Raw genomic sequence first — 23,850 nt, forward strand, 5'->3', positions numbered from 1 at the left:
TTGTGGTGCACAGGGTTAGTTGCTCCACGGCATGTGGGATCTTCCTGGACCAGGGCTCGAACCCATGTCCCCTGGATTGGCAGGCAGAACCCCAACCACTGCGCCACCAGGGAAACCCCTGTTAGGAGTTTTTAAATCATATTTTCAACTTCAGTACTTGTGATTGGTCTGTTCATATTTTCTATTTCTTCTGTTCGTATTTTCTGTTTTTTCCTGGTTCAGTCTTGGGAGATTGTACCTTTCTAAAAAATTGTTCATTTCTTCTACATTGTCCATTTTATCAGCATACAGTTGCTTGTAGTAGTCTCTTGTGATCCTTTGTATTTCTGTGGTGTCCGTTGTTGTAACTTCTCCTTTTTCATTTCTAATTTTATTGATTTGAGCCCTCTCTCTCTTTTTCTTGTTGAGTCTGGCTAAAGGTTTATCAATTTTGTTTATCTTTTCAAAGAACCAGCTTTTAGTGTCATTGATCTTTTGTGTTGTTTTCTTCAGCTCTGTTTCATTTATTTCTGCTCTGAGCTTTATGGTTTCTTTCCTTCTACTAACTTTGGGTTTTGCTTGTTCTTCTTTCTCTAGTTCCTTTAGGTGTAAGGTTAGGTTTTTTATTTGAGATTTTTCTTGTTTCTTGAGGTAAGATTGTATTGCTATATATTTCCCTTTTAGAACTGCTTTTGCTGCATCCCATAGGTTTTGGATCATCATGCTTTCATTTTCATTTATCTCTAGGTATTTTTTTATTTCCTCTTTGATTTCTTCAGTGATCCATTGGTTGGTTAGTAGCATATTGTTTAGCCCCCACATGTTTGTGTTTTTTAGTTATTTTCCAATAGTTGATTTCTAGTCTCATGGTGTTGCAGTCAGAAAAGTTGCTTGATATGATTTCAGTTTTCTTAAATTTACTGAGGCTCTCTTTGTGGCCCAGCATGTGATCAATCCTGGAGAATGTTTAGGTGCACTTGAGAAGAATGTGTATTCTGCTGCTTTTGGATGGAATGCTCTATAAATATCTATTAAGTCCATCTGACCTAATGTGTTATTTAAGGCCTGTGTTTCCTTATTGATTTTCTGTCTGGATGATCTGTCCATGATGAAAGTGGGGTGTTAAACTCCCCACTGTTATTGTGTTTCTGTCTATTTCTCCTTTTATGGCTGTTGGTATTTGCCTTATATATTGAGGTGCTCCTATGTTGGGTGCATATATATTTACAGTTGTTACATCTTCTTCTTGGATTGCTCCCTTGATCATTATGTAGTGTCCTTCTTTGTCTCTTGTAACAGTCTTTATTTTAAAGTCTATTTTGGGGACTTCCCTGGAGGTCCAATGGTTAAGACTCCACACTTCCATTGCAGGGGTCACGGGTTTAGTCCCTGGTTGGGGAACTAAGATCCCGCATGCTGCATGGTGTGGCCAAAAAAAATAAAAAGTCAGTTTTGTCTGATATGAGTATAGTTACTCCAGCTTTCTTTTGATTTCCATTTGTATGGAATTCCTTTTTCCATCTGCTCACTTTCAGTCTGTATGTGTGGCTAGATCTGAAGTGTGTCTCTTATAGAGAACATATATATGGGTCTTGTTTTTTTTATCCATTCAGTGAGTCTGTTTCTTTTGGTTGGAACATTTAATCCATTTGCATTTAAGGTAATTATCAATGTGTATGTTCGTATTGCCGTTTTGTTAATTATTTTGGATTTGCTTTTATAGGTGGTTTTTTTTCCCTTCCTCTTTTGTTCTCTTGTGATTTGATGACTAACTTTAGTGTTGTGTTTGGATTCCTTTTTCTTTTTGTGTGTGTATCTATAGTAGATTTTTGTTCATGGTTACAATGAGGTTTTGGTATAGCAGACTATATATAAACAAGATTGTTTTAAGTTGCTGGTCTTTTAATTTCAAATGCATTTCCAATATCCTGCATTTGTGCTCTCCTCTTCTCACAGTTGCTGGTTTTGATATCATATTTGTGTGCAGATGATTTCCACCTTTACTGTATGTTTGCCTTTACCAGTGAGCTTTTCTATTCATAATTTTCTTGTTTTTAGTGGTGGCCTTTTCTTTTCTGCCTAGAGAAGTTCCTTTAGCATTTGCTGCAAATCTGGTCTGGTGGTGCTGAATTCTCTTAGCTTTTGCTTGTCTGTAAATCTTTTGATTTCTCTGTCAAATCTGAATGAGAGCCTTTCTGGGTACAGTATTATTGGTTGTAGGTTCTTCTTCCCTTTCATCACTTTAAATATATTGTGCCATTCCCTTCTGGCCTGCAGAGTTACTGCTGAGAAATCAGCTGATAACCTTATGGGAATTCCCTTGTGTGTTATTTGTTTCTTCTCCCTTGTTGCTTTTAATATTTTTTCTTAGTCTTTAATTTTTGTCAGTTTGATTACTATGTGTCTCAGCATGTTCCTCCTTGGATTTATCCTGCCTGGGACTCTCTGCACTTCCTGGACTTGGGTGACTGTTTCCTTTTCCATGTTGAGGAAGTTTTCAGCTATTATCTCTTCAAATACTTTCTCAGATCCTTTCTCTCTCTCTTCTCCCTCTGGGACCCCTGTATGCAAATGTTGGTGCATTTAATGTTGTCCCAGAGTTCTCTCATACTGTCCTCATTTCTTTTCATTCTTTTTTCTTTATTCTGTTCCACGGAAGTGATTTCCACCATTCTGTCTTCCATCTCACTTATCTGTTCTTCTGCCTCATTATCCTGCTATTGATTCCTTCTAGTGTATTCCTTTCATTTCAGTTATTGTATTGTTCACCTCTGTTTGTTCATTCTTTAGTTCTTATATGTCTTTGTTAAACATTTCTTGTATCTTCTTGATCTGTGCCTCCATTCTGTTTTGAGACCTTGGATCATCTTTACTGTCATTATTCTGAATTCTTTTTCAGGTAGATTGCCTATCTCCAATTCACTTAGCTTTTCTTCTTGGGTTTTTATCTTGGTCCTTCATCTGGGACATATTCCTCTGCCATCTCATTTTGTCTTAACTTTCTGTGATTGTGATTTCCATTCTGCAGGGTTGTAGTTCTTCTTGCTTCTGCTGTCTGCTCCCTGGTGGATGAGGCTAAGAGGCTTGTGCAGGCTTCCTGGTGGGAGGGACTGGTTCCTGCCCACTGGTGTGTGTAGCTGGGTCTTGTACCTCTGGTGGGCAGGGCCCTGCCAGGGAGTGTGTTTATCAGGAAGCTGTGTGCTCAGGAAGACTTTAAGCAGCTCATCTGCTGATGGGTGGGGCTGTGTTCTCGCCCTGTTGGTTGTCTGGCCTGAGGCATCCCATCACTGGAGCCTACAGGCTGTTGGGTGGGGCCAGGTCTTGGTGAGAAGATGGTGCCCTCCAGGTGGGCTCATACCAATGAATACTCCCTAGAACTGCTGCCACCAGTGTCCCTGCAGTGAGCCACAGCTACCCCCTGCCTCTGCAGGAGACCCTCCAATACTAGCAGGTTAAGTCTGGCCCAGTCTTTTATGAGGTCACCACTTTTTCCCCTGGATCCTGGTGCACAGAAGACCCTGTGTGTGCCCTCTAAGAGTGGACTTTCTGTTTCCCCCAGTCCTGTGGAATTCCTATGATCAAACCCCACTGGCCTTCAAAGCCAGATTCTCTGGCGGCTCCTCCTCCCATTGCCAGACCCCAGGCTGGGGAGCCTGATGTGAGGCTCAGAAGTTTCACTCCTATGGGAGAACTTCTGTGGTATAATTAGTTTCCAGTTTGTGGGTCGCCTACCTGGCATGTATGGGACTTGATTTTATCATGATTGTACCCCTCCTACTGTCTTGTTGTGGCTTCTTCTTTATCTTTGGATGTAGGGTATCTTTGTTGTAGGTTCCAGCATTTTTTTGTTGATGGTTGTTCAGCAGTTAGTTGTAATTTTGGTGTTTATGTAAGAAGAGGTGAGCTCACGTCCTTCTATTCTGCCATCTTGTCTCCCAATCAAGATTAGGTTTTCCCCACGACTGAGTTGCAGAGTTTTGAGGACATTGTTGTTTATCTGTTTAAGGAGGAGAGCATCAGCTATCAAGCAGAAATCACAGTTTAAAAAAAAAAATTTTTTAGCCTATTCACAGAGGTTACATCCCCTCAACATTACTGTATTCTATTGGTTAGAAGCAAGCTATTTAAAGGGGGTGAGGGATTATATAAGGCTTTGAATACTGGGAACTGCGATCATTGGAGGACATCTTACAGCCTGCCTGCCACACTTTTCTCCCATGTCAAGAATTCTAGTTATCAAGGACAGTGGGATGATAAAATTAAAATATCACATCATTTATGCATTTAAAATTTTAATAGATACTAAAGTAACTCCAAATTGGCTTTGCCAGTTTACATCCCATATCCCATATCCTTGCCAATATTAATCAAACTTTTAAATAGTTGCCAATCTCTTAGGTGTGTAATGGTGTCTTGTTTTTATTTTTAATCTCCAAATCCTAATAGAACTATGATTTTTTTATATGCTTATTGGCCATTTGCATTTCTTCCTTTGTGAATTCCTTATTCATATCCTTTGTCCAGCTTCTTTTTGGGCTTTTTAACTTTTCCTTATTGATTGACAGAAATTCTTTATAGTCTGTATATTAACCCCTTAATTAATACGGATTAATTGATCCATATTAATATGTGTGCACAGTTATGTGTGTATACACACACACACACACACACACACACACACACATATGTGTCATTAAAAAAAAAGGACTACCTCTGAAGACAAGATGCTAAATTGGAGTCCTCCTGAATCCTAGGCTCCAGGCAGAGTGAACCTGCTACTAAATTATCTGGACTATCTGGAGAAGCAAGAGAAATCCCAGTTGTGGCCATGCCAGTTCCCTCCAGAACAAAAAAGGGCTACACGAATCAAGGTGGAGAAAAACAGCTTCACATAGAATCAGGAATCTAGCCTGCTAGGAAAGAGTTCTTTACACCAGGAAATCTGCAGATAGCACTTCTGCTACCAGGATTTCCTTGGGCCTTGGCTCTGAGCCATCTCTGGGAGATCTGGAAGTAACAAAGACCCAACCCCTCCCTCCCCCCAGTAGCAGTGACTTCACCAAGATATATTTTCCCACAGTAGCAGTGACTTCACCAAGATATGTTTATGTCCTCACATGTAAATTTTGGAAGGAGGCAATTTCCAGGGCTCTATTCCAGCCTTTAGGGAACCAGGTTCCTTCTAGCTTATTTCTCCATCACTTCCTGAGCAGATACTGGTGTGTATAGAGCGCCTGGACCAGTTCTGCTCTAGTCTTAGGACTAGAGTCACTCACCGTATCCCTTGGGCTCACTGTTTCTTCTCAACTGTGGGGTGGCATTGAGGGTCATGGTGAGAGTGTAGGCCAGGCTCAGAGAGGTAATCTGCCCAAGGTCATACAGTTGGAATTCAAAGACTTTCTGGTGCCAAGACCCACATTTATGCTGCTTTATAAATATTATTTATGCTGCCTTATAAGATACTGTCTCTGCCTTCTGCATGGCCAGTGCTGACTTGCTCTTTTGAACTCTCACTGTGGATGTGATTTGGAGAAGGGAATGGTGGGGGGTCGTGGAGGGAGGCTGTGGTGGGCAGCCAGGCAACATCACAGAACTGTGATCTAAATGATAGTAATGGCAGGGGGTGGAGACGTACAACAGATTCAAGAGAGATTAGAGGTGGGTGGTAGAAGGAAGGGATCACAGATGACATCTACGTTACCTGGGGGGCAGGTATTGAAGTCATTTATTTAATTATTGAACCCTAGAGAAGAGAAGAACACATTTAGAAGGGGGAGATATTAAGCACAGCCTTTGATAACTGCCAAGTAGGGGATGGCCAGAGGGCTCTAAAGATCAAGATAGAAAAGAAAGTGAAATAAGAGTTTATTCTGTAAATAATTCCTGCCCACATTAGCAATCAGTATCTGTACTATTCATTTATCATTTAATTTAAACCTGCATTCTATTAATACTCTTGTAAGTGGGTATTTATAGATACCAGACATTCCGTTGCTTGAAAGCAGAAACTAACCCACCTTAGTGATGTATTGGTATTTCACAAGGAATAAAGATTATTAATTAAATTAATTAAATAATTAAAGATTATTAAATTAAAGATTAATTAAAGGAAATAATGAACATATTTGAGCATCTGTGTGTGAAGTAAGTGAATCTGTTACTGTTATGCATGGCTTACACTTGCACCTCAGCATGTGCACAATTTCACGCCTTTTGAAAGAATTCAAGCCTGATTACCTGCCATTCAGCCAGAATTGGGACAGTAAATGTTCGGGTGTGAAAGGAATGCAAGGTAAGACCCACAGAAATGAGGTGGGGTCCATCTTCTCTTTACCCTCTAGACTAATGCATCAATACTAGACTTCAACACGAAAGAGTTCACATCATCCACTTTTTTCAAGTATTTCTCCTTTGGTTATCTATCCTTATGACTTGAATCCTGGACTCATCTAATCTCCTTAGTAGTTTTCAACATGGGCTTTACGTCAACTTTACTGCTATCCTTCCCTTTCTTCTCATAATGATTCTATTGTTACCCTGATTTGCTCCAGATTGCCTCAGTTTCCTCAGTTTTCTTTTGGCTTCTACTGCCAACGTCCACAGTCACAATAGGACACGCCTTTCATTTCAGTATTCAAAGAGACTGCTTCAGCCCCGGTTTTCCCTTTACAGAACTCTCCTTCAGCATTCCGGCCTACACACAATCGGATGCGGTTACACCAATGCTCAGGTCTTCAGCCTTTGACACCTACATTTTGTTTATATCATCCTGACATCATGGGCTCTGTTTTGATTTTCAACTATGGATTCAGTGCCATTCTATGGTTATTTTTATTTTCCATATAATTTATTACAAGATATTGAATATACTCCCCTGTGCTATACAGTAGGACCTTGTTTACCTACTTTATATATAGTAGTGTGTATCTGCTAATCCCAAACTCCTAATTTACCCCTCCCTCACCCTCTCCCCTTTGGTAACCATAAGTTTTCTATGTCTATGTGTTTGTTTCTGTTTTGTAAATAAGTTCATTTGTATCCTATTTTAGATTCCACTTATAAGTGATATCATATTTGTCTTTTTCTGTGTGACTTACTTCACTTAGTATGATAATCTCTAGGTCCATCCATGTTGCTGCAAATGGCATTATTTCATTCTTTTTTATGGTTGAGTAGTATTTCATTGTATATATGTACCACATCTTCTTCACCCATTCATTTGTCAATAGACATTTAGGTTGCTTCTGTGTCTTGGCTATTATAAATAGTGCTGCTATGAATACTGGGTGCATGTATCTTTTCAAATTAGTTTTTTCTCCAGATATATGCCCAAGAGTGGGATTGCTTGATTATATGGTAACTCTATTTTTAGTTTTTTTAAGGAATCTCCATACTGTTCTCCACAGTGGCTGCACCAATTTACATTCCCACCAACAGTGCAGGAGGGCTCCCTTTTCCCCACATCCTCTCCAACATTTGTTATTTGTAGACTTTTTAATGATGGCCATTCTGACTAGTGTGAGGTGATACCTCATTGTAGTTTTGATTTGCATTTCTCTAATAATTAGCAATGTTGAGCATCTTTTCATGTGCTTTTTGGCCATCTGTATGTCTTCTTTGGAGAAATGTCTATTTAGGTCTTCTCATTTTTTGATTGGGTTTTTTGTTGTTGTTATTGAGTTGTATGAGCTGTTTGTCTATTTTGGAAATTAAGCCCTTGTCAGTCACATCATTTGGAAATATTTTCTCCCTGTCCATAAGTTGTCTTTTCACCTTATTGTTCCCTTTGCTGTGCAAAAGCTTGTAAGTTTGATTAGGTCCCATGTGTTTATTTTTGCTTTTATTTCTATTGCCTTGGAAAACTGACCTAAGAAACCATGGCTACAATTTATGTCAGAGAATGTTCTGCCTAGGTCCTCTTCTAGAAGTTTTATGGTGTCATGCCTTATATTTAAGTCTTTAAGCCATTTTGAGTTTATTTTTGTGTATGGTGTGAGGGTGTGTTCTACCTTCACTGATTTACATGCGGTTGTCCAACTTTCCCACCACCACTTGCTGGAGAGACCGTCTTTTCTCCATTGTATATTCTTGCCTCCTTTGTCGAAGATTAACTGACCGTAGGTGTAGGTTTATTTCTGGGCTCTCTGTTCTGTTCCATTGATCCATGTGTCTGTTTCTGTGCCAGAATGACACTGTTTTGATTATTGTAGCTTTGTAATATTGTCTGAAGTCTGGGAGGGTTATGCCTCCAGCTTTGTTTTTATTCCTCAGCATTGCTTTGGCAATTCTGAGTCTTTTATGATTCCATATAAATTTTAGGTTTATTTATTCTAGTTCTGTGAAAAATGTTAATGGGTAATTTGATAGGGACTGCATTAAATTCTGCCTGCATTTTAAAACGGCATTCCTGGGGCTTCCCGGTGGTTAAGAATCCACGTGCCAATGCAGGGGACAGTTTCGAGCCCTGGTCCGGGAAGATCCCACATGCTGCGGAGCAACTAAGCCCATGCGCCACAACTACTGAACCTGTGCTCTAGAGCCCGCAAGCCACAACTACTGAGCCCATGTGCCACAACAACTAATGAAGCCCGTGTGCCTAGAGCCTGTGCTCCACAACAAGAGAAGCCACCGCAATGAGAAGCCCACACACCATAATGAAGAGTAGCTCCCACTCGCCGCAACTAGAGAAAGCCCCTGCGCAGCAACGAAGACCCAATGCAGCCAAAAAAAGAAAAAAAAATGGCATTCCCCAGAGAAAACTACCAGGAAAAAAAGAAAAGGAGGCAGGATTTCATTCTTTAAATGCACAAATTAATCAATTCAACTAATAAAGGATTTCCCACGTTTGATATCAAAATTAGACATAGAAAAAGATACCAATAGATTTCAACATTTTTACAGATCATTTTTAACATTGTTATAACAGTTTTTGAAACTCTACATAGATTTTTTAAAAGAAATATTAGTCATTTAATTAATAATTTCATTGTATACATACATCAGGTTTGCTTTGGGTACAATCTGATGTGTAGTTGTGATTTTTCTGTGTCTTACTAATGTCTACATTGTACCTGTTTTACCTGCCTTAATCTGACATATTTGCATTATGCGCCAAGTAGAAATGGGCAACATCTCTCCGAAAATCCCCGAGTTCTAGAGAAGCACCTGGATTACAGGCTCTGTGCAGGTGCCATGCGTTGCTCATGGCTACATCAATCATGTAGCTCACCAAAACTGAGTACCATTTCTTGCCTCTTATTCTCACCCTATATTTGGAAATGATCTGTTCCATTTTAGCTACGCCTTCCCTGCATTCATCATACAGTTTCACTATGGAAGGTTGACTTATCTGAGGGATCGCCTTGTCATCAGCAAAACAACATATCTCATTGACTGGCTCTATGCCAACAGCATTGGAGCACAGACTGATAATACCATCACCATGCCAACGACACAAAATTATCTCATCATTTTCTTCTACTCGGAAATCGAAATACCCCTTCTTCATTTTTTTCGTATGTTCTGCACTCATCAGGGGACATTTTTCAGTCCTGTTCTCACGAATTGTTCCTGTTGCCCTCACCCCTTTCTTCTTCAAGGCTGACATCAATTTGACACTTGTAAAGAAGCTATCAAAACACAGATGGTAGGGATATTGACCTCTCTCTAAAAGAACATCAGCAAAATTCATCACTAGATTTCCACCTAAACCAAGATCAAGATCTTTACCTGCCATCATAGTTGACTCTTCTTGATAGGGCTCAAACCAAACCAGATAACCCTGTGTGGTTGTACCACACCAGACTTTATAGCCAATTCTAATAGGTTTCCCATTCAGGAATTGGTCACTATCAAAGCACTCACACATTGTCTTATCAAAACAATAGTATTCTTCGAGGGGAGCATACAGGAGAAAATTTTTATTCATTTGCTTTATGAGAGGCCTCAATTTTGTAAACTTATCATTTTGATCTAGGTGGCTATTATCTGCAAAATGCAGGTATGAGAAAATCAATTCAAATCTGTCCCTTCTGATTGCATCTCTAACCAGGTTCTGATCGGCATCAGACATTTCCCAATACATTCCCCTTCTGGGACGCCTCACAAGGCCACTCAAAAGCAGGACACCAAGCACACACCTCATTTCCTGAACTGTGACTTCCAAGTTGACATTTTTCTGAGAAGCATAATTATTGGTTTCACTGACAATCAAGTTGAATGTTTCATCATCAAAAAATAACTCAAAGAGCTCCACTGGGTTCAACTTTTCACTCTTGAGATTCAAAAGTCCAGAATCCAGTGCTGACCAGCTTGGAAAGTTGGGTTTAATGTCTCTTTTGGTCCAGTGCTTCTCTGGGACGCTTGACACCTTTGGTCTTTTTGGAGCAGGCTGAGTCTCAGGCTGGTCATCCTCTTCCACATCTGAATCACCAGAAAATGTGAGTCCTTGGAGCAGTTCACTCACTCGAGCTTTGTCTTTTTTTCTCCCTTTTCGGGTAATGTCTCCTGCAGCGTATTCCAGGGATGAGATGTGCATCCGAGTCCACATGTCAGCAGGGTGACGGTCCTTCAGAGTGTTCCAATGTGCAACTGTCCTTTCAGCAGGTACAGGGGTACTACAAGGGGCCTGGGGTACACAATCTCTGGGAAAGAAAAAAGAACGTATGCTATAAAAATTCTCAGTCTTATTCACTGGTACAGGATAAATCCATGACACCTAAGGATTCTTTTGTGGGGAATACTTCCTTCTCACTCCTCATGTTTCCATGGGGAGGGCTTTGGCCAGACTGAACATTTCTGGCCTCTTCCCACTTCCCACTCACTCCTCATGACTTAACTAATTGTTGAATCTGGGAGAAAGAACTGGGCTGTCCTCTTTAGAAGGAAGTTGCAGACATTCCATATTCCTTTTTCTCCCAAGATGGATCAGGAAGGCCTATGAGGGGGGGAGGGTCTGCTGTCACTATGCGGCCACTTAGCTCTGCCTCTGAGCGGCTTTATCAGTCTAGCTTCTGTCAGTCATAAAGCAGAGGTTTCCAGAATCATCTGTTTTACTCCTGTGTCTCTATCAGTTGGTTCTGAATTTGGACAAGGAAATGGGTTGTTATTTACTGAGCCCCCTCACCTCTCACAGAATTTCTGAACATGGAACAATTTAGCCTCCCCTTGTTCTGCATTCATCTGGTGGACGCACTGTTTCTGGGGTGAAACAAAAGAGAAACTCAAACTTATTGCCCTTGGACTGATTTTTATGCAGTTTTCAAGGAACTAGGCTAAAGTTACTAAGATGGAAAGTATTATTTTACACAAACTTCTTTAATTCTAGAAATGTGCATTTCATTTACAAATGTCCTGTTGGTACATTAAATTAGACTAATTTAAGAAGACATAAGGGAGGAAACAGCAGTGAAAAGAGTATGTTGTAATATAATTTACACTATATATATTTATTTGTTTGCTTAGAGCATTTATCATCCTGGGTGTCTTTAATGTCTGCGTGTATGATCCATTCGGTAGATCCATCTTAGAGTTCCCTGACATCTTCAACTTCAGGGACCCTCCTTGAATCCTGTCACTACACTGAACTTTCCACTGGTGAAAACTAAACTCCAAGAGTTCACTCTGTAGCCCCAATTTCTTTTCACTCTAGCCTCCTCACACTCTTGTCCCACAATACCTGTTCTTCCTTCTCACTCTGACTCCTCCATTTCCTCCTGCGTTTACCTACCTTCCTATTCTGTCTAGACCTCGTGATCCATCATCACCTTAGTCCTTCTCTTGCCAGGATCACCAATCAGTCACCCTGCCCCAGTGTCCTTCTGTAGTGGTGGACCAGCAAAATTCAGCACCAGATCAACCCTATCCTTAGTCTTCTCTGTTCCTAACCCAGGAGTGAATAGTGCCAGAGAAATCAAACAACTAGGTAGACTGACACTGCTAAATATGATGGTCTCCAAAACTCAGCTAGTTACTCAACACTGCCCAGAAATCCTTCTCATGTCCTCTCGTTCCTTTCTTCCCTTTTCCCCACAGCAGGTGTTTCATCACTCTTCATCACGCTTCTCAAATCTACCAGTCTATCTCCAAACATGACTTCTTTTCCTACTCCAAAGAGGACCCAGAATTTTTCAAGCAGAAACTTGCTCTTTAAAATGATCCTCTGGGACGTCCCTAGTGGTCCAGCGGTTAAGACTCTGCGGTCCCAGCGCAGGGGGCCCGGGTTCGATCGCTGGTCAGGGATCTAGATCCCGCATGCCGTAATTAAAAGATCCTGCATGCCGCAGCTAAGACCCAGCGCAGCTAAATAAGTAAATAATAAATAAATAAAATAATAAAATGATCTTCTATGGCTCCTGTGACTCTTCTCTCCTAGTTCTTCTCCTATCCTCTCTAGGCATTTGCATTTTCTTTCTCTGCCTCTCTCTGATCCACCTCCTCTTTAGCTGGTAAATTCCTGCTTACTCATCAGGGCTTGTTTCAAATGTTACCTCTTCTGGGAGGTCTTCTCCAGTATCCAGATCTCTGTTGAGTCCTCTCCTGCATGCTCTATCATAGCTACAGGGCACGTCATCATACTGCATTGTGTTCTGTGTTTTCTCATCTACTGTACCCTCATGTGACTTATTGAAGGTAGGGTCTCTGTATTACACATGACTAAATATGAGTGATAAAATGCTTGCTGAATGAGTGGGGAGGTTGCTGGGGGCATGCGGGCGGGTACACTCAGTCTTTGACATCATGATGGAGCACCAAACCTAGAACATCCTACCCCTTCAGACTTCTTGTCACGTGAAACAGTAAGCTATCTTGATTCTCGGAGGCACTGTGAGTGATGGTTTCAGTTACCTGATGTAAACGTACCTGACAGACACAACAGCAGGTTCCTATTCTCCAGTTATAACTCTGAGCTAAGTCAGAGTGTTCTCTCTCTTACTTTAGTGCAGCTTGGGTCGGACTTTACCAGCTTTATGAAAGATCTTACTTCTCTTCTTAGGCTTCAGGACATTTCTCTTTTAACTGAGATTTAGCTCCCTGTTTCCCTAAGATGAACAAATGTCAATAAGGAGAATCCTCATCCCCGGCCCTACTCTTCAGTGTAATTATCGCACGCTGTTTCCTTTTTCTTCTCTTCTCACGTCTCCACGGAGTTAATGGCCTCACCAGAACCCAACCTTTGCTCATGATCCGGTCCCTCTCTTTCTGCTTTAGGAGCACCTATGCTAGACATTCATTCCACAACCACCACTCATTAAGCACCCACTACTATCCTTAATTTGTCCCTTCGTCATCAGCTACTCTCCTTTTAATTCTTGCTCAGGATTCTCCTAATGGAGGTCGAAGATACCCTACCTGTCTTCCCTAAGTCCTCTTCCAGGTCTGATGATATTTCTTTCTTAACCATCATGGCAACAAACCTTACCTGCAGCCCTCACTCTCTTGTCTAAATCCTCTGCTTCTCTATCTTCTTCTCTTTCTGGCTTCAGTATCTGTAGCCCCACAACATAAGGGAGCCAGGGGAAGAGTGATCAGGCAAGGTAAACTGAGTCAGAGGATTCTTGGAGGCAACTGTGTACCAACTGAAAGTTTTGTATAATTATGATATACTGGCAGGTCACCTCCTTGGCATGGGACCCCCTATGATCACAGAAGTGAGTGTTACTCTTTCTGTATTATTCCAGGGAAGCAGGCTTTTACCAACTTGTTTCTCCGGTTTCATTTCAATTTCTTCTTACATCTGTAGGATTTGTTCTACTTAGGACCATGGACACTCACCTGTTGGGTATTCCTGAGACCTCAGCACCTCGTTCCATTTCTTCAGAAGTTTCTTGCTTTGTGTTAAACAATCCATCTTTAGTTACAACTTCTTCAGCTGAAATAATATGTGAATGATTTAAATGTCATTTGTTGCCTGAATCTAGAAAAAACAATCTCTAGGGTAAGGAATAGGATGTTCCAAATTAAAACAAACAAAAAATCAACAGGTGTACCAGGAGTGCAGTCACAACGGTCCTAAAAATGTGGCAGAGTATAGGAAGATAATAAGAAAGGTCAATTTGCAGGGGAGAGTATCTAACAGGGCAAAGCATATTTAAAGAAAATTACACATAGACAGTAGTGTTCACAGAGAGTGAAGAGAACGTCCTCTGAGGTAAAGAAGAGATGAGGCAGGGTGTTTGTGGAACTTTCAGATATTAAGGGATGTCTGAAGATGACAAATTATATGGGACCCTTGAAAAGGGAAGAAAAAAGGGAGCAGAGGAGGAGATGTTGAGGGAATCATGATCAGAGAAGATAACAGCAAGAATCAGTAGTGATTAGCAACAGAAGATGATAAGGGGATTGGGAGGGATTCAAACTGGCAGGGGCTGAGAGAAGTGTGGAGGCAGAGGCCCGAAGAAGGGGAAGGAAGGGTGAGGGCATGTAGGAAATGTGGGTTCACAAGGGCCGAGTCAGGGTTAATGATGGGAAAGGTGAGCACAGCTGGGGACCAGCCAGAGGCCTGTCCTTACCCATCAGACTGATGTTTGTAACCTTCTCCTGAGCCGAGTTTCCATAGATGTTCCTCTGGGCCAGACTCAGATGTGGCCACTCCTCTGGGACAAGGGCCTGGGCTGCTGCTTCCTCAGTCTTCACTGATGTCTAAAAAGGCAAAAAATGGCCTCTCAGTCTTCACTGTGGTAAGGATAAGGGGTCCAGGTGTGAAGGGTGTTGAATACCACACTGCAGACCAGTCGTACCAAGCCAACCAGCAGGGCCCTGCTCTCTCCGAAGGTCTAAGGGACGACTGTCCTGCCTCTCTCCCAGCTTCTGGGGGTTGTCAGCAATCCTGAGTTTTCCTTGGCTGGTAGATGCATCACTCCAGTCTCTGCCTCTGCCCTCACATGGCCTTCTCCCTGTGTGTCTCCCTGTCTTCACAAGGCCTTCTTATAAGGACATCGACCGTTGGATGCTGGGCCCACCCTCCTCCAGTAGGACCTCATCTTAACTTGATTACATCTACAAAGAATCTATTTCCAAATCAGATCACAGTCATAGGTACCTGGGGTTAGGACTTCAATATATCTTTTCGGGACACGATACAAGCCATAACTTCATCTTAGCTCTACTTCAATTAATGTTATTTTTCTCTTTCTCTGGCTGGTCTTTCATTATTTGACTCAATGCTAGTTTCATTCTACTGTCCACCCACATCTCTGCCCTTTCGTTTTCCTAGCCTTTTGATCTTCTTATTCCTCCTTAATTCAAACCTAATGATTACACATCAGTGCAAACGTTTAACTACTTTGTTATTTCTTGGTGTGATCATGTCCAGACATTTGCATTTTTGAAATACTTTTTTTTTAATAAATTGCTTTTTGTTTCTCCATTATATAGCATTTTAGATAATTATATTGATTTAAATATACATATAGGTAAGTTTTACTTGCTATACATTTCTTTTCAGGAAGGTGAAGTATTTGTTAAGAACAGGAGGCACTAGGTCTGATAGGACTAAGAATGAATTAAAAGTCACAGAATGAGGAAAGGACTCCATGAAGACCCTGTTCTTGAGGAAACTGACTCAGCAGCAGAGGACTTAAATAGGAGACTTAAATATGTTTTAACTAAATGACTAGGAAAATGATTGGACCACTAAGAGCATAAGGGGGGAAAAAAACCAAGAGTCTATTCTGTGAAGAAGATGTGAAGTTTTGCCTTGGATACACAGAATTTCCATTATCATCACCAAATATTAATTGGGTATGTGCAGAACACTGGGACTATAAAGTAATATGAGGAAGAGTACTGCTTCTCAGACTGGGGAGAGAAACCAGAGACCCCCTCAAAAGATAACACATCAGTCACTGAGCATCAAATGAGTAGAGGCACTTTCTGAAACCAAGGGCCTAACTCTGCCCCTTATTCTCATACCTTGAGATTTGGATGTGCCTCCTGCATACGGTATGGAATGAGGCCACTGCATGTAATCTATGTGAGCTCCCTGGATGAGGCACAAATGGTCTGTGATATTCTGTGACAAGGTGAAGGCAGAGGGACTGTGCCACCTGAAAGGCTCCCAGGGTGAGCAGTGTGAGCCAAGAGAAGGGCAAGGGATAGGTGGTCGAGGGAAGGAGGGCTGCTACTGAGGTTCGCATAGCCCGGGCAGCCTGCTCACCTGGGACCTCGCTGAGTTAGACCCCGGTACTGCTGCCTGGTCTCTGGGATTCTCTTCCTGGGGAGGGGCTGGTCCCTGGGGAGCGGGCCCTGTGGAAGGAGGAGACAAGAGTCCTGAATGAGACACAGTGGCTTTTAGGAGAGAGCCCTTTGTGGGGGACCCAGGCCCCAAATCTTCTTATGTTTGTTAAACATCCAGGAACTAAGATACAGATCTTACGCTAGAACATCATATCTGCTTTCATTCTGTCAGAATTCTAAAATTCTAAAACTTTAGGGTCCCTACCCACAAAATAAGTGGTGTTTATGAACTCATGGGGTGCTCTACAGTGATGCACTTTCACATTCATAAAGAAAAATTAGAAATTATTGATGAAAATAAGGAGAGGGAAGGCAGAACTTGGTGATAAAGGAAACATTAACCAGAGAACAAAGAAGAAAGAAAAGAAGTGGAGAACAGAGAGATAAGGCAAAGGGGAAACAGGAAAGCAGATAAGAGGAAGATGAAAAGAGAAAATAAAGATACAAAAAATAGAGTTGATAATGGGGGAGGCAACGTATGGGGGGAGGCAGGGGGTAGATGAGAAATCTCTGTGCCTTTCTTCCAATTTTGCTTAACATAAAACTGCTCTAAAAAAATAGTCATACATGTACACCTGAAACTAACACAACATTGTAAATCAACTGTACATCAGTAAAAAAAGTCACACACACACAAAAATAGTCATACATACATACATAGAAGAGATGCTAACCGTGAGCTAGGAGAACATTTGAGAATCTGCCACACTGGAAACTGTAACAATAATTCAGACAGTCATAATGATTGCAAGGTGCCAGGCACTGCACTGTTACTTAAAAAGATTCTTTCCAATTCCTTATCTGTACAATGGGGAGAACACAGTCTACTTTACAAGGTTAATGAAGATTGAGGTAACATAAAAACTCTCTGTAAAAGCCCTCTGTAAATTGTAAGACCCCACACAAGGTAATGTATCATTATTTTTCAAGATGGCAACAATATAAGGAGCCCAGAATCACTAAATGAAGAGCACAGGGGATAATTCTAACCCAAAATATAACATAGAACATAATAGTACCCCTCTTCCTTGCTCCAGACACAGTGGATCACTGTGGAATCTTTTTGTTGCTGTTGTTTCATATCTAGAGCAAATAAGCCTTGCTAGGAAAATAAAATAGCCTTGCCCCTGATTCACTGTTACTAACTTACCTCCCCACAATGCATATACGCCAAACAACCAACAGCTTAAAAAGCACAGTGTAAAGCAGGTCTGCTGTCAGAGAAAGGGCTAAGCTGAGGAGGGGCAGGATGGCAAGAGAGAATGGAAGGGGGCAAAGGTATAATGCAGTGAGGAAAGAGATCAACAGCAATGGGAAATTTGAGAGAGCAAAGGTCAGATCAGACTCTGTGTTTGCCTCTTATAATCCTCCTGAAGTGCAAAAGCATTAGGGTTAAGCCTGGGAAGAAGGCGGAGGAATGTTTTCAAACATATTAAAGTTCACTACAAATACCACACTGATCTGTTGCTCTATATCTCTGCCAAAGACAGAACAAGAGAAAATGGGCTTAAGCTGCAATGAATAAAATGATCTCAAGGTCTTTTCTACTTCTCCATCAACATATCGAAAATTTAACAATGTGTCTGACCCTAAAAATCAATCACATTTGAGCACTAAGAGACTGGCAAAAATAAAGTACTCAATAGTTTTCATTTTAAATCTAGTGTTCCATGACAGGTGAGAATGAAATACTATATACACACAAATAACACAGTCACTATAAATCATATTTTTGACTTTAAAAAAAGGCTTCAATGGCACCCAACTTTTTAATGATAAAGTCCAAACCTCCTGGTTTGAATTTAAACACCCCATAAAATGGCCCCAACTGACCTTCCCATTCCCCCCACCCACTCTTTCCCCTAAACAAACCCCACCCTCCTGTCATGCTGGTTGACTTATTACCCCATTGAAAATACTAGCAGGAGAGGAGGGAATGCAGGTAGCCTGGGAAATTGATCTTCAGTTCATTTGGCCGCAGGTATCCTGGAGAAATGTGCTTGGGTTATGACTAGTAGGCAGGGAGGCCCTTAGCCAGAGTCTCTAGAATATTTGGGAGGGCCTAAGAGGGTATAAAAAGCCCTTGAGAATGACAGGGTGTGCTTCCTAAAGGACCACAGAGCATCCTGATTACACACACCACAGCAGTGGCGCATCGCACGGGGACCTAGAGAACCGAAGAAGCCCCCCCTCCGCCCAGTAGATGCTGCTGGAGTCCAGTTCTGTGAGCCAGCTCATGCTCACACAAAAGAATCTTATATCCTATGACCGCTGCTATCTTTCTGTCAATTACCATCACCATTCTGACAAATACCTCCATTCTTCATTACCCCTCCCCCTCCACAGTCAAAATGCGATGAAACTGATTTCAGCAGATGCATGTTCATCATCTCACAGGTAGATGGGAATGCTCACCCTATGCCTGCTCCACTGCAAATCCTCTCATCTATCAAGGCTCAATGCAGGCTCATGCCTCCAGGAAAGCTTTCCCAACCCCAGGGCCGTAAGGCTCCCTACCACCTCTAAACTTCTTCACGTAAAACATTTGGGCTTCACGTCATGGTGGTTTTTAATAAGCAAAGAAATAAGAACTATCAGTCAAGTAAGTAGGGAAATATCAAGTTCTATTTATGCTCCAATGGGTAAATATCACAAGTAATCTGAGCCTCATACATTTTCTTTTATCTCCCTTGAATGTTCTCATATCATTTATTATATGAACCATTTATTCTGTACTTAATATCAAAATATCAATATTCACAGATCACCAATGTGGTGACTGTAAACCAATGTGGTAAATCATGAAGTTGTGTGCGTCATTTTGTATGCCTTTTCCAGGGAAGAGAGTTAATCCTTTTCAATAAATTCTGGGGGAAAATGATAGCATCCCTCACCACAAAGGTTAAAAAACATTGCACTACGGAGTTCTGAGGTCTCCTTTTTGAACGATCTGTATGCTTCTGTGTGTTCTCAAGCCATCTGCAAACTGCAGGCTGCAGACTTTGCCTTCTTTGCATGGCCTATCCTACTGCACACAGCTGAAATGTAACCAGTAGCTGGGATGGATACGGAAAGTGAGAGAGCCGTGCACACAGGAGGGTACACTCCAAGTGCAGGAAGGAGAGAACCTGTTTAAACCTAAAGCTGTATGTAAATTACTGAAAGATTAGAGGCAGGGAGGCTACTGAAGAAAATGTTACCATGGGAAAAAGACAAATTTATGGAAAGCTACCAAGTAAATATTTAAAATATTCACAAATGTAGAATTAGAAATGAGGAATAGAGATATATAGTAAAGAGAGAATCTTGGTCAGAAGGTCACGTGACTTAACTCTGCCTCTGTTGACCCTGGTCAAGTCACTTAAACTCTGAGTTTTGGTTTTCCTAACTATTAAGGGTGTTGGACGAGATCTTAGACTTCTAACATTTTACAATTCCAAATGTTTTTAAAAGTTTGCTTAGGTATAGGGCTAACAAAAAAACAAACAAACAAAAAAAAACCCCACAGATAAACAAGCTTTTACTTAGAAGGCCATGCACCTGCCAGCGGCCTGCTCCCAGTGTCCTTACTAAACTCACCCTCCGGCACTCACCCCTCACTTCTTGGGCGACCTCTTGGCGGGGCTCTGGGGGCTCACACTTCAAGGTGGTTACCCCAGGCAGTAGCTGGGGCCTCTGACACTCCAAAGAGGTTCCTTGATATTCTGTCACCGGTAGGTGCATGTCCTGTCCCTGACTGTAGACAGAAACCTGGGGACAAAAGGTTCACTTTGAAAAGGCATCCTGGGGTGGGAGGGAGACGCAAGAGAGAGGAGATGTGGGGATATATGTATACATATAGCTGATTCACTTTGTTATACAGCAGCAACTAACCCAACATTGAAAAGCAATTATACTCCAATAAAGATGTTAAAAAAGAAAAGAAAAAAGGCATCCTGGTGGGAACTGGACCGAACAACAGTTAGGGATATCCTCAAGGGAACACTAGACAAGCCCCATTTAATCCTTAAGCAGCAGCAAGTAAGACAGAGTAGCAAGACAGAGACATTCACTCATTTGGCAAATATGGACTGAATGCCTACTAAAAGCCAGGCTCTGTTCTACATGCTGGGGATATAGTGGCAAAGAAGAGACACAAGACAGGCAAAGATCCCTGCCTAGAAAAACAAAACAAAAACCCAGATGGATGCTTAACTAGTGGGTGGAAGTTCAATGAGAAATAGGATATGTACACTGTCTCAAAATGCCTCCCACAAATTTCTTATTAATTACAAAGGGGAAAATGGTAACTTTATAGTAGAGAAATCTGACAGATACCACCTTAACCTCATCAGTAATGGGACAATCCATCACCATGTGCCTCCTGATGTGATGCACTGAGGAGACCACAATGTCACTTCCGTGGTATTCTAGCCAGAATGCACAACCTGGGTCTTATCATGAGAAAATACAAGGCAAACCCAAATTGAGGGGCATTCCAAAAAATAACTGGTCTGTACTCTTCAAAAATGTCATTGTTATGACAAAGGAAGACTGAACAACCTTTCCAGATCTAAGAAGACTGAAGAGATGGCAACTAAATGTAATGTGTGATGCTGGACTGTATCCTGGATTGGGGCAAAACTGTGATAAAGAATACTACTGGGTTATCATGGATGTATCTAAACAAGTACTACTGTTGAGGTGATAGTATCATAAAAATTTTAATTTCCCAAAACTTGATAATATGTATTCTGGTTATACAAGAGAATATCTTTCTTCTTCAGAAATACACACTGAAGTGTTTAGAGATAAAGGGGTATGGTATCCCCAACTAACTCCAATCTCAAATGGTTCAAGAAAAAAAATGTGTGAGCCTGTGTGTGTGTGTGTGTGTGTGTACACACATATATGTACGTATACAGAGAGTGAGAGAGGGAGCACGTGCTCACACACGAGAGGGGCACATCCTGTAACAAATGTTAACAACTGGTGAATCTGGGTGAAGAGTACACAGTAGTTCTCTGTACTACTCTCCCAAAACTTCTATAAATTGTAAATTACTTCAAAGTAAAAAGTTAAAACTTAACAGACAAATGTTCGCCATTACTTCTCCCAGGCCACCACGCACATTCTCTTCCCACCTGCTGTCCTGAGTCTCCTGTGTCTTTCTCTAGATTCTCCAGCACTGTCACTGCATCCTCCCCGCTCTCCAGAGGATACGCCTGCACCCAGGCCTGGAGCTCCTCAGGCAGGATGGTCAGGAACTGCTCCAGCACCAGCAGCTCCAGGATCCGCTCCTTGGTGTGGGTCTCCGGCCGCAGCCATTGATGGCAAAGTTCTTGGAGCTGGGCCAGAGCCTCCCGGGGCCCGGTTACCTCCTGGTAGCAGAACTGCCGGAAGCGCAGGCGGCAAAGCTCCAGAGTGTGGGAGCTGCTCTCCTGTGAGCTGCACATCTGCTCCCATGTGGGATCTTCCTCCTTCACTTTCACAAGGCTGTCTCCATTCTCAGGAGCGGGGCCTGGCGAAGCTTCATCCATGTTGACCTTAAAGGCTAGAAAAAGGTTCACTTAGCTGAGGTCTATGTTCCAGAAATGTTTTTCCAAATGTACATCTGAAGCATAAGAATTGATCAGTAACATAAAAATTATAAGAGCTTCAAAACTCTATGTAACATACTTATATTTTTGTCCCCACTCTAAGTGATGCTCAAAAACAGCCTGCTTGCCAATATCAGTGAAATTAATCAGAAGTCTACCTTGAATCCTAAGGGAGTTGAGCCCAGAGGTAAGGGATGTAAGGTAGGGATACCAGGGAAGAAGGGTTAACAATAAGAATGCTTGAGCAGCTTATACTTTAGATGGAGGGAAGGGATAATTTGATCCATGGAGGAGCCAGACGGCTGCCTTTATGGACAGATTAATATACTCTTAAAGTTCATCTATTTCTGCATATTTCTCACAGAATACTCCACCTTAAATGTAGGTGAGGTAGACTGTTTCCAAAGCCTCCATCCCCTAAAACCTGTTATGATGAGATTTTGTCACTTTTCTCATCATGAGGTAGAGTCTACTTTTCCTTCCCTTGAGTCTGTGCTGACCTGTGACTTGTTTTAACCAATAGAATATGGCAGAAATGACAATGTAAGAGGAAGTGCTCTTGTAGTGCCAGACACACAGCCATGAGACTTCCATGCTGTGAGAAAGCCCAAGGTAGCCATGCAGAGGTCACGTGCCAGAGAACCACGGAGCCCCAGCTGGAGCCCAGCTGGGCCTAGTCCCCAGCTAACTGACCAGCAGCCACATGAGTAACTCCAGTAATACTGCCCAGTCAATCCATGGAATCGTAAGAATAAGCTGAGGTTGTTTTAAGCCACTAAGTTTGGGGCTTTATTTTTTTATGTAACAATAGATAACAAACAGTAGAAATACTTCAACTTCTGTTTCTCTTCTCACCCGTTCCTTTTGTGATCTCAATTAATCAAAATTCAATATGTCTCTATTCTAAGAACACTTAAATCTCTGTCTGGCTCTGACTTGCCTTTCATATTCCAAACTCACATCTTGGGCATCTCCTGCACTGTAATTTCAACACATCCCAAACTGAAATCAGAGTCCCCTCAAAGCTGCACTCACTCTGTATTTTTCAGTCTCTTTGGCATCACCACCACCTTCCATGCATTCAGGCTCAAAACCAGCTTACATATATATAATCACCCTGAGTCCAGTCAGTTCTTCCTCCACAACGCCTCTTGCAGCCATTCCTTCCTTTTTACTCCTGCTTTACGATTTGCATTCGCTATTACAATCATTTTCTGTGTGGTATTCCTGCCGCACCACACACTCCATCATCACTGGATCGATATTTCCTAAAGCACAATTCGAAACATATTCGACACACCTGTCCCACCAAAAAGCGGGTTTCAACTGCTCCTTGTTGAACTAAATTCAAACTCCCCAGGATCTGATCTTAACTGAGTTTGACTTGTGTGTTTGTCACTCGATAAACATTTATCGAGCACGTCATTTTCCAAGCATAACGCTAACCCCATAATAAAAGACATAGACCCTACCTCCAAGAAAGCCATCGTCTTCCCAAATGCCTCGTATCACTGCCAGCTGATACTCAGATTTGTTCCACCAACCTTGTACTTTATGGCCAAGACCAGTCTTCTAACGGTATATTCCCAAGGCCCCGTGCAAATGCCACCCCCAAACCTAATGTACAGTCTTCTGTCCTCTGAGCCACTCAGGTGGAGGGTGTTCCCATGGAAAAGTGAGCCCAAACCTGCCTCACCAACCCGTTTCCCTCTCCAACCCGCATTACAGATCACACCCCGCATCACCACCACCACCCCTGCCCCTTGAGGACAGGGGTTTACCTTTGCATGACCTCAGCGAGCCCGGGCTTACCTGGTATTCAACAAATACTGGCGGACGTCTTGCCGGAGGCACGTAGATGTACTGGGATGTTGGTAGCCGGGACCTGCGGCGGGCCCAGAACGCATCTTACTGCGATTGCCCCCCAGCTCCTAGCGCTTGGCATATAGCGGGCACTCGGTGAGTGTCTAATTGCTGGTTAACGGACCAAAAGTTCAAGGAACATGCACAACGAAGACGTGGCCGACCCAGTGAAAAGCCCCACCGGAGGGCGGAG

At 42.0% G+C, this 23,850-nt stretch overlaps 1 protein-coding gene across 3 annotated transcripts; it reads right to left on the reverse strand.

Moving 5' to 3' along the window:
- Positions 1–8,851: 8,851 nt before the first annotated feature.
- Positions 8,852–23,768, reverse strand: PGBD1 (piggyBac transposable element derived 1). 3 transcript variants are annotated; one of them, XM_068557020.1, is made up of 7 exons: positions 23,607–23,768; positions 21,339–21,748; positions 19,809–19,965; positions 16,136–16,224; positions 14,490–14,619; positions 13,753–13,849; positions 8,921–10,622 (listed from the first exon to the last, which is right to left on the reverse strand). In XM_068557020.1, exons 2-7 carry the CDS (start codon positions 21,732–21,734, stop codon positions 9,065–9,067), a joined length of 2,427 nt encoding a protein of 808 aa, XP_068413121.1. In that variant the 5' UTR covers positions 21,735–21,748; positions 23,607–23,768; the 3' UTR covers positions 8,921–9,064. The 3 variants fall into 3 exon arrangements, with proteins under 3 accessions (XP_068413123.1, XP_068413121.1, XP_068413122.1); XM_068557021.1 differs by lacking the exon at positions 23,607–23,768 and adding an exon at positions 22,911–22,999; XM_068557022.1 differs by lacking the exon at positions 23,607–23,768 and having other exon boundaries at positions 8,852–10,622; positions 21,326–21,400.
- Positions 23,769–23,850: the final 82 nt, after the last annotated feature.

Source organism: Eschrichtius robustus, chromosome 12, assembly GCF_028021215.1.
Source record: "Eschrichtius robustus isolate mEscRob2 chromosome 12, mEscRob2.pri, whole genome shotgun sequence".
In the NCBI taxonomy this organism is placed as follows: Eukaryota; Metazoa; Chordata; class Mammalia; order Artiodactyla; family Eschrichtiidae; genus Eschrichtius; species Eschrichtius robustus.

Coding starts and splice junctions, on each gene's coding strand:
- PGBD1 (XM_068557020.1), bottom strand. CDS start 21,734: ATGGATGAAGCTTCGCCAGGCCCCGCTCCTGAGAATGGAGACAGCCTT. Junction 16,225..19,808: donor GGTCGCCCAAGAAGTGAGGG/GTGAGTGCCGGA, acceptor CTCCTTCCACAG/GGCCCGCTCCCCAGGGACCA. Junction 10,623..13,752: donor GTCTCAGGAATACCCAACAG/GTGAGTGTCCAT, acceptor TTTCTTTCCCAG/AGATTGTGTACCCCAGGCCC.